The following is an 11,370-nucleotide window of genomic DNA, read 5'->3' on the forward strand; positions in this document are numbered from 1 at the left end:
GTCTGGTTGTTATCCTGCACATATTGTTGTGATACTGCAAGCTATGCCACCAGGGCTTCAAATGCCAGCGGGGTCACCCATAGTCAAGAGGTTTCAGTAGAGCTTCCGCTCCAAGATAGATTAGGGGAAAAGGTCTAGGGATCTACTTTTAAAAGTTAGCCAATAGAAATCCTATGGATCACAACAGAATATTGCCCGATGTGCTTGCTTTGGACACATCATCAGGAAAGATCACTGACTGGAGGAGGACATCTGGTTTGGTGACGTAGCAGGCCAGAGAGGGCGGAGGAGACTCGCAGTGATATGGTTGACACAATAGCTGCAGCAATGAACTCAAGCATGTGGGGGAGACCATCTTGAGGATGAAGAGACCAAGCAACCTCTTTTTCTCTTGTACCTACGGTTGCTGTGAGTTGGAGCTCAGTTGACAGTAACTGTCTCTAGCTGTCGATCTAGCTGTTGTCTGCCTATCTTATCTATCAGTCATTCACTCAGTCTAGATGGACAGATGGATGGAGGGATAGATGTTGTGGTTGTTAGGTGCCATCGAGTCGGTTCAGCCCCATAGCGACCCTGCACATTAGGGAACAAAACACTGCCCGGTCCTGCTCCTGCCTCACAACTGTTCCTGTGCTCGAGCCCATTGTTGCAGCCACCACAGAGTCCATCCATGTGGTCGAGGGCCTTCCTCTCCTTCACTGTCCCGCCACGTTACCAAGCATGATGTCCATCTCCAAGGACTGGTCCCTCCTGACAGTCCAGCCAAAGGATGGAAGATGAAGTCTTGCCGTCCTTGCCTCTAAGGAGCGCTCCGGCCTTACTTACTTTTTCCAGGACAGATCAGTTTGTCCTTCAGCAGTCCCGGGTACTTTCAATATTCTTCTCCAGCACCGTAATCCAAATGCATGGAGTCTACTATGGTCTTCCTCATTCAGTGTCTAACTTTGAAATACCAACTGAAAATGTCATGGCTTGGGCCAGGTGCACCTTAGTCCTCGAAGTAACGTTCTTGCTTCTTAATACTCTACAGAAGTCTTGTGCAGCAGATTTGCCTCATGCAGCCCATCTGTTGTCCTCTTGACTGCTGCTTCCAGGAGCGCTGATTGTGCGGTCAAGCAAGACAAAATCCTTGACCACATCAATCTTTCGGTGATTCTCATTACCGGCACGTGGCACATGCATTAATCAGCAGAATGAGGCATTGTCAGCGGTGTGGATCATAGCAAACTCTGGACAGCCTCGAGGAGAATGGGAATTCTGGGACATTTCATTGTGCTCATGAGGAACCTGTACATGGATTAAAAAGCAATTGTGGGAACAGAACAAGAGAATACTGCTTGATTTAAAATCAGAATAGGTGTGTGTCAGGGTTGTAGCCTTATTCAATCTGTATGCTGAGCAAATCATCAGAGAAACTGGATTATATGAAGAAGAAAGTTGCTTTAGGATTCAAGGAAGGCTTATTAATTACCGGCCATATGCAGACGACACAACCTTGCTTTCTGCAAGTGAGGAGGACTCGAAGCACTTGCTGATGCAGACCAAGGGTTGCAGCCTCCAGTGTGGATGGCAACTTGCTGTAAAGAAGACCCAAAGCCTCACACCTGGACCAACAGGTAACATCATGAAAAGCCGTGTGGACATGAACAGATAGTTCTTCAAGAAAGTTATTCAAATGGCTAACAAACACCTCCAAACTTTTCACAATCTCGTTAGCTTTCTGAGAGATAAAAATCAAGACAAAATTTCATTTTGGGTCTTTAATGTCTGATACCTGATTCCATTGACACCTCATGATCACACAGGCTGATGTGTTCCTTCCATGTGGGCTTTGTTGCTTCTCAGCTAGATGGTCCCTTGTTTATCTTCAAGCCTTTATGGCCCCAGGCGCTATATCTTTTGATAGCTGGGCACCAACAGCTTTCTTCACCACATTTGCTTATGCAACCATTTTGTCTTCAGCAATCATGTCAGGGAAGGTGAACATCACAAAGTGCTGTGCTAGTAGGACAAAGTGTTCTTGCGTTGAGGGAGTACTTGAGTGGAGGCCCAATGTCCACCTGCTACCATAAAACTTTATAAATAAATATATGTACTTAGCTCTATTCCCCTGTTATTGCATATAAATGTATTTACATAAATGCATACATCAAAGACACCAAACAAACAAACAAACAAACAAAAATCATATCAATGGGAATGAGGGGAAGGGCAGAGTGGAGCCCAAAGCCCATCAGTAGTCAATTAGACACGCACTGTCAGAATGGCCACAAGGAAGAAAAGAGCCAGTCAGGGTGCAGTATAGTACCGATGAAACACACAACCTTCCTCTAGTTCCTTAATGCTTCCTTCTCCTCCCCTCCACTACCATGACCCCAATTCTATCTTATAAATCTGTCTAAACCAGAACATGTATACTGGTACAGATAAGAGCTCACAACACAGGAAATCCAGAACAGATAAACCCCTCAGGACCAATAAGGGGAGCATTGATACTAGGAAGATAAGGGTAGGGGGCTGGGGAGTAAGGGGAACCAATCACAATGATTGACATGTGGTCCCCATGCCAGGGAGATGGACAGCAGAAAAATGAGTGGAACGAGACAGCGGTCGGTGGAAGACATGAAAAAAAAATTATCAAGGGGCATGGGGGGGGAGAGAGGGCAGGGGAGGGTGTAGGAAATGAGGAACTGATGCCAGGGGCTCAAGTAGAAAGAAAGTGTTTTGAACAATATGACGACAACATATGTACAGATGTGTTTGACAAAATGGATATATGTATGGATTGTGATAAGAGCTGTCAGAACCCCCAATAAAATAAAATTTAAATTTTAAATAAATAAATAAAGGCAACTGTGAGAGACCACTGGACACCAAAAATGACAGAGCAGTTCTGGAGGGGGTGTGGAGAGATTGGAACTCTCATACAGTGCTGGCGGGTCTGTAACTGGGTACAGACATTAGGCACAGCAGGATGTTGCTAATTGGGAATGGAAATTCTATACGATCCAGCAAAACTTCTGCTGGGTATATGCTTGAAAGAAGTAAGCTCTGTTCACAGTAGCAAGTAGTTGGAAATCTCCCAAAAGTCCATCAGTCGAAGAATGCATAAAGATACATTGTAGGGTATGCAAATTATAGGTCAACAAAACTTTTTAAAAAAGAAAGAGCCCTGGCTTCAGCCTTTCCTCCTGCCGGTTGCTGTGACCTTGCTGATGTCCAAAGCAGCGTCGGAACTCTGAGATGGGGAGGGCCGAGAGAGGAGAAGGGAGAAGCCAACTCGTCCCTTCTTCCTGGAGCTCCAGCCCTGCCTTTGGGGAGGGCATATCTTGACTGACGATTCCAGTGCTGAATCAAATCTTTGCCTGGACACTGAACATTGTTAAATTAAATCATTACGTTGGAGATCTAAATGGACTGTTAGGGTTGTCTGTTACCTCTGCTTTAAAAAAAAACCTAAAACTTGTGATTGCAGAGCCACTTCTGAATCCTGAAGGTGTCACGTGTCTAAGAGTAGAACTATTTAAGGAAACAGAGCACAAAGCCTTGCTTCTTCAATGTCTTTGGGTGGGTTCAAACCACCAACCTTTCAGTTAATAACTAAGAGCAAGCCTTCTGTGCCACCCAAGGACCTTTGGTTCCCTATAAGTTAGCTTAAAAATCCTGGGGCTGCCTAAGTTTACTTCGGAACCAGAGAAAACCGACCTTTCCTGAAAAATGTTACAGGGGGCAGTGGGAGAGTAAAATAAAGATCAACTTAAATTGTGCTGGGTGTTTGCTCAAAATTGGCCAAATTTGAGCTTTTGATTGGCTAAATCTTTGATTTTTCTTTATAAATAGTCTGTTTATAAGTCTGAGACAGTTGTCAATATTTTTTGGTGTTTTAGCATCTCTACTCATCTATCAACTCAGTCAACAATATTTATTAAACTAGCTGGGCACTAGTTTCTGCGTACTGGACACTGGGCACTGAAAACCTTTCTCTTGGAGTCAATTCCAATTCAAGGCCAGCTCTCGTGTTACAGAGTAGCGTGGTCCCCCAGAATTTTCTTGGTCATAATCTATGCGGTAGCAGATCACCAAGATATCAGATCACTAGATATCACAAGTTCATCACTTGAAAGTTCTCCCTTCTATCAAACATTTGAATGTAATTTAGACAAGTTCCTTGCGACTGCATCAAAAGCACACAGTGCCTTAGACCACTGGGCCATCCTCCACAGGCACTCCTGCCAGAGTGATAAGTGAGCCTCACTGGAAAGTCAAGTCAAGACGGGGGTGGGGGGGTGAGGGACATGTAGGTCTCAGAGAAGGCAACTCTATTTCTGTTGGTGGGTAAGCAGAAAGGAGCAACTTCCCATCAGTTAAAAACGCTGAATACCTGGCACTGTGCTCCTAATTGGACCCTTTGGACCTAGTTTCGATCCAGCCCTTGGTGACCCATTCTGTGTGCTATGGACTACTAGGACTTTAGACTCTGAGTTTTTTGTGCGTTTTGTCTTTTGAGGCACACAACATCCCTCATTGGACGAAACCCCACTAAGTGAACTGAGCTTGACCTCAGACTCCCCTGTAGCCCTTGGACTTAAGGCTGAACTCCCTCATGTGAGAAGCAGCGGATGACTGTTACTCCGAGACTATAGAACTGGTGGCCATTGGACTTTGCTTTGGATCTCTTGCCTTGAGTATGCCCAATGAATGGCCTGGGTATAATATATATATATATATTTTTTTTTTTAATGCCTTCCTTGCTTTCTTTTATTCATCTGATAGGCATGGTTCTGCCTTTGTTAATGAGTGTTACTGAAAATGTTGCCTTATCATTAACCCCCATTGTTCATGTACATAGTGTCCAGTCACTTAAGAGTTTAATCTGTATACGTCAATAATTCATGCCTTGCTGTCTGAAGCCAGCCTATACTTGTATAATTTCCTTTTTATACCATCATTTAAATTAATGATATTATTAATAGGATATCTTATGCCCCAGGGAGATGATTGATAATGGTTTCTGTCATAAAATGATTATATCTCTAAAATTAACCAGAGACATCTATAAACCATATATATATATATATGACTCACACTTAATTCTAGCCCCAATCTAAGAACAATTAATTCCTGTGACATGGCCCTCCTTGATGCTTGTGCTCATGAAGAGATCGCTGGAGATATTGGTGCTATAGTAAAGTGTGGTGAAGAAACTAGATGGTGTCTGTCTATCAGGAAGAATAGCATCTGGGTCTTAAAGGTTTATGTTAAAACAACCATCTAAGTGAGGTGTCAACTAAGTCTACATGGAAGAAACACGCCAGCCTATGTGATCTAAGGATTGTAAATAATAAATCCAAAATCCAAAGGAGGAAATGGTATCACAGCTTAAATTCTGAACTCCTAGTTTGCTGAAGGCTGTGGATGACAGGGGAAGCCCTAAATCCATTTTCAGGGTCCACACATGGATTAAGCCTCAGGGGAATCCCCTCTGGCTATAGTCCAGGGATGTGAATAAACGGTTATCAGATAGGAAGCATTGCAAAATCAGTTACGGCACCTGTACTTAAGTTAAAATGTAATGTCTTATCATTTGATTTCTCTTTTGACCCATTAAGTTGTTTGAGTTACACACACACACACACACACACACACACACACACACACGGAAAGGGAAATACATATGGATGAAGCATCCAGTGAGTCCACTCTGGCTGTGGACCAGGGATGTGAACAGCCTGTGACCATGCAGAGGGTATTGGAAAATGAGTCATTGCACATGCAATTAGGCTAACATTTAACACCTTATCACTTGATCGCCCCCTTGACCCCTTTTTAATTCATTCTAGTTTTTAATATGTTCTGTTTTCTTTTCTATTGCAGTTCTTCTCGGTCTTGTTTGGTTATTGTTGTTGGTTTGGGGTTTTTTTTGTTTCTTTGCTTGCATGGCAGGTGAGGTTGGGGGAAGTGGGTAGCTAATAATAATGAGTCCAAGAAAGAAGAAAACCTTTTAAAATCAATTGTGATGATCGTTGTACAACTCTTTCAATGCAATTGGGTTATTGGATTATATGCTGTGTGAATTATATGACAATAAAACTGGTTTTGACAAAAGAACTAATGGCAAGGAAGTACTATGACAGGGATGCAAACCTGGTTGATCCGGGGTGATCACTGAAGTGGTATTTAATTAGCCAAGAACACGAGATGCATCCAAAGTGTTCCGTCCATAAAGGATGGAGTAAATAAATGACAGCACCGTCATCCATAAAGAAGAGGCATCGTCTCTCCTCCATTGTCCAATTGCATCGTCATTGTTTTCTTTCAATGCCTCACCTGAAGCACATCTAACCTGCACGTTCCCAGCAACCTTATGTTCTGGCACCGTATTTCTACTTTAAGACAGTGGGCGCTTTCTCTCTAGCTTTCCTTACTTCCTTTTATGTGCTCACTAAAATTGCCTTTGACATCTGTAATTCGACAGCCATCTCTTCAAGGCAATCTGTTTACGATTTGTCTTTTTATTTACTATTAAATTTTGCTATTGGTCACCTTAAAACCCTTCTAGCCTCTACCCATTAGCCAATTGTAAAATCATTTCCACATTTTCAGTATTTATTTAGGGCAGTGCCCAATGTGCTAAATTCTTTCATAATCGCTGGGGGCTGCTTTATCAGAAACATCACAAGTGGAATGCTTTCGCAAACCAAAATGCATTGTTTCTCACTTTCAGAACCCAACCGCCAAACTCACTACCATTATTGAGTACATGCCAACTCAGGCTGACCCTTCTCACCCAGGGCTGGAGGTTAGAAGCCCAAATTCCGGATGCTCTAGGGCAGCGGTTCTCAACCTGTGGGTCATGCGACCCCTTTGGGGGTCGAATGACCCTTTCACAGGGGTTGACTAATATATCCTGCATATCAGATATTTACATTATGGCTCATAGCAGTAGCAAAATGACAGTGATGAAGTAGCAATGAAAATAATTTTACGGTTGGGCGTCACCACCATATGAGGCACTGTATGAAAGGGTGGCGGCATGAGGAAGGTTGAGAACCACAGCTCTAGGGGAAGGCTAAGGAGCCCTGGGGTGGCCTAGTGGGCTATGCCTTGGGCTGCTGACTGCAAGGTCAGCAGTTTGAACACATGAGCTGCTCCGCTGAAGAAGGATGAGACTTTCTGTCCTCACAAAGACTGACAGTCTCCCAAGCCCAAATCACACGGTCCTATAGGTTGGCTACAAATTAGAACCCACAGGAGGGCAGTGAGTGAGTGAGAGGGTTTTCTCTCTCTGTTGGCCTAATTACAGGAAGCAGTAAGACCTTCCCCGAAACCAACACACAGAGAAAGCCTTCCCCTGGAGTCAGCACCCTGAATCGGCTCTTCCAGCTCCTTAAATCATGTGAGAATCAGTTCCTGTCTGTTAAAACCACCCACTCATGCTACTTCTGTCAGACAGCTAAGAAAGTGGGTGATTCCAAGCTGCTTGCACCAGCCAGGGGCTTCTAGGGATTGAGCTCACTGTAGTCTTCTCTGGCTCCACATCGTTTTGAGGCTACAATCCGGGTGCCCTGGAGTGGACACAGGCCCATCTGCAATCTGAGCCTGATCCCTACCTGGCCAGCCTCTCCACGCATGCCTATGAGACCTTTGCTTATGGCAGGCCTCTCGTCTCCCGTCCTTCTGTCTTCAATGCCTAGCGCAAAGTACGCTCTTAATAAATGTCTACCGAACAAATAAGTAAATGAATAGTTTTTTGTTTATCTGCTGAGTCCTTTGGTGGACTCTGAACTCTTTAAGAATGAGATAAGCTCTTTCTGTTTGTGAGTCTGGCGCTGAGGTTTTTGCAGAATGAGCACAGTGCAGCCCTGCAGTGTATGTCTTTTGCATGCCCAGGACCCCTTATTCAGAAAATCCAGCAACTTTCAGTCATCTACATAAGTAGCAGAGACAAGAAAACTGGCAATACTGAGACAGGAATATTCTAGAAATCATCGAGTGAGGCACATGACCTGTCTTGTGAGCCCTTGCCACCACCATTTCCTCCAGGCCAAATGCAAGCACTCCTGCGATCCACTTTCCGGCTATGACCACATTGGCAAAGGAATGCCTGGCGGCCCTGAGCCACTAGTTGCAGGGACAGTGAACCATTGAATGTGGCTCTTTGGGGCAAAGTCTCTAACTCCCACCAAATGACCCTTTCCCTGCATGGGTCTACTAAGAATGTAGGGGGAAGATTCTGACAGGATTGGCCCGTGAGTCATTTTGAAGAAGATTCTCTGGAGTGCCATACTGCTGCACGTACAATGAGCCTGCTGGAAAGCAAGAGGAAGGAGCTCATTACCAGTTAGAGCCAGGACTGTAGCGCGTCCTCTGGGCCCAAGATTCCTGCACAGTGAGCCTCCTGGGTCCAGAGGAGCCAGAGAGATGGACACAGATCAAGTAAAGCTGAGTGCGTTTGCGCATGAGGCGCGCCTGTGGGGCGTGATGCCTCAGGCCGTTTAATACGGGGAGCTGGGTTTGCTGAGCCACAGAGCTTGAAATGACCGCCTCCCAAGTCCTCTTATGGCATTTATTAGCAAACTTGAAAGAACTTGGCAACATGTCCTGATAAACAATTCAACCCTGAGCCTTTCTTACTGGCATTACATGTTCACTTCCTTAAGAAACCCTTTAAGTGTGAGGTTTCCTGGTGAGTTCTATGTAGCCACTGCAATAGAACCCAGGGACGTAAAACAGAGAACATGGAGACATCACACTAGCCGGGCATCTCTGTGGCCTGGAAGACCTAGGTCAGCAAGACCATGATTCTGTAAGCCGTGACCCAGGGCTGTGGGGGGGACTCACCTTGCAGCAGGCACAGGGTGAGGAGGAGGGGCGTTTTCCATCCTGTGCGCTCACTGGTGACCTGCAAAAGACACCGAGTGAAAAGGGTTTCCTGGGGAGCAACGATGGGACCTGGGGTCGCACTCTACCATTGGGACCTCAGCTGGCCCACTTGTGGATTGAGTGCATCTAAGAGTGAGGAGTCCTTGGGGGGCACAAACAAGCCCCAGACTCGCCCAAAGGTTGACTGTGCAGCCCGCTACCCCCTCTGCACATGGACCTCCGCAGACAGATCTAGTGATCTGCGGAAAGGTCACAGCTTGAAAAGCAAGAAACCCTTTCACGCTGCACACACGGGGTCACCATGCGTTAAGATCAACTCAAGGGCAACTAACAGCCAAGAAAGCAAGACAAGACCCGCCCTCTCGGGGAGAAGTTTGACTCTAGCCTCTCTCTCCCATATATGGCTATCTGGCCGTGGTCCCCATCACCAAGGCGACAATCTCTCCTATCCCTGAAGACCCGGTGAACTTCCGTTGTAGGATTCCAGGCCAGCTTTCACTTGTCAGCACGGAGCTCTGGATCCAGCGGAGAGCATTAAGGGGTGCAAAAGTCCATTGCTTAAGAGTGCAAGGCCTTAGTTGAAATTGCTGGACCTTGGAAAAGTTTCTCGCTTACGGGGTCTGTTTCTTCATCCGTAGGATGGGCAGCTGATGAGAAAAATTGTACAGGGTGGTTGTGCAATTTAAATGTAAGAACTGTTTCAATTTGAAGACTACCTGATATTGTGCTTGTGCTTTTGCCTCCTCGCTCCTTCCTTTTTGCAGGAGGAGAACTGGTTACATCACGGGGAACGCTCTGTTGCACTGTTCCTGAGCCTCCGGGGAGCAATCAGTTAAAGGTTCCCACTTTGGTCCAGCAGTTGTCTGCATGGACCTGTCCCAAGTCTGCTCTCCATCATTTACTCTGGTTACTTGCATCTCAGTTCCCTGGATACTGGAAGCCAGGATTCCATCTCATTCATCTCTACCCTGAGGCTCGGACACAGGGTCTAGCTCATGGAACGTGGCAGTGCGCACCCATTGTGAACAAGAACCCACCACTCTCTAATGGACACCATATGGATACGACTAAATGGTTCCTTTATTGTTTGATGATTTAAAAAACAGAGATTGATATGGCTGAACTATTGAATTGTATGGTGTATAGATTATGAGCCGATAACACTGTTTAAAAAAATAAAGAGAGGGATTGTACATCATACTTCTTTTTTACTCCCCAGAGAGTACTCATGGATATTCTTTTATTAGAAGCCTGCTCTTTTAGTCCATCTACTGCTGTATTAGAACTTAAATTCTGAGGACCATAGTGTGCAAAGGACCATAGATGGCAGTAACAGCCCCAAATCCATTTTCAGAGTCCCCACACAGATTAAACTCCCATTAAACGCTTTCTGGTCATTTACTAAGATGCAGGTAATCTTTCCCTCAGGTAGAGGTCCTTGGAAAGAAGATTCCTCCCACCCCTTTCCAGCCAGGGAGGTCAGTCTCTCTCTTAGGGACTTGCTTGATTATATCCTTAATGGAGCTCACCGTACTAGGGACAGTACGTGGCGTGTGTGTGTGTGTGTGCGCGCGCGCGCATGCGCGCGCACACATAGGCATGAGTTCATGCCCTATCAGTCTCACTCTGACTGCCTTGGTCAGAAGGCCCTGGCCCAATTTTGTAAGGCTTTCTATCTTACAATGTACATGTACCAGTCATGGTCCAGTTCCTGCTAGTGTAGTCCCACCTGTCACTGTGATGTTTTGTGACAGTTCCCTTTGTTCCTTGCCCTATCTTATCTAGCTCCTTGACTGTGAATCTTCAGACCCCATTTTGAACCCCTGCTAATTGCCTCCTTCATCCAGATGACGTGTCTTTGTGTTGTTTTTATCTCTTTTAAGACTTACTAAATTGTGGTAGTTATGTAATCTGGTGTCAACTTGAGACTATTAAGAGAGCAGGGGTGGAGTTTAGCCTGTCAATCAGGTCACAGCTTGATGACCTCATTTGGAGGCACTATGAAGATAAATAGCTCGCTGGAGGTGGGACACACAGAGACTCTCCCTCAGGGACATTCCTGTTGACAAGCTAAATGGAGCTACACTAATGCGGTCAGAGCCTTAGAGCTGGAGGAGCCATGTGGACACCCATGCCAGAACTAATGCTTCCACCGACTCTGGACCCACAAGACTTTCTATCCATTGGCCGGTGATCTTCCTGCACTCGGCATCATTACATGTGTTGCGTGAGTCTGAAGAGGAACTTATAGACTGGCATCAGACATAATGGGCTAATATCAGATTTATGGACTTATGATCTGGATTGGGCTGGGATGTTTTCTCAATGTACAATTGCTCTTTTATATAATGCTCCTTCTTATACACATATGAGTGTCTATGAATTTGTTTCTCTAGTCCACTCAGACTAACACATAAATGTTCTCCTCAAATTGTTATTTAAGAGTGGAGTCTGTAACCAAGAGGAATTACTGAAACCCAAATGAAG

General features: G+C 45.2%; 1 protein-coding gene across 1 annotated transcript in view; it reads right to left on the reverse strand.

Annotated features, from left to right (window-relative positions):
- Window positions 1-11,370, reverse strand: part of FCAMR (Fc alpha and mu receptor) — a 19,042-nt gene that overhangs the window by 4,436 nt on the left and 3,236 nt on the right. The window contains exon 2 of the mRNA XM_013003938.1: window positions 8,842-8,902. Coding sequence (XP_012859392.1) covers window positions 8,842-8,902 — 61 coding nt within the window. The remainder of the gene's footprint in view (window positions 1-8,841; window positions 8,903-11,370) is intronic.

Source organism: Echinops telfairi, unplaced genomic scaffold (genome assembly GCF_000313985.2).
Source record: "Echinops telfairi isolate 266 unplaced genomic scaffold, ASM31398v2 ScPeMD7_7424;HRSCAF=8462, whole genome shotgun sequence".
Lineage (NCBI taxonomy): Eukaryota > Metazoa > Chordata > Mammalia > Afrosoricida > Tenrecidae > Echinops > Echinops telfairi.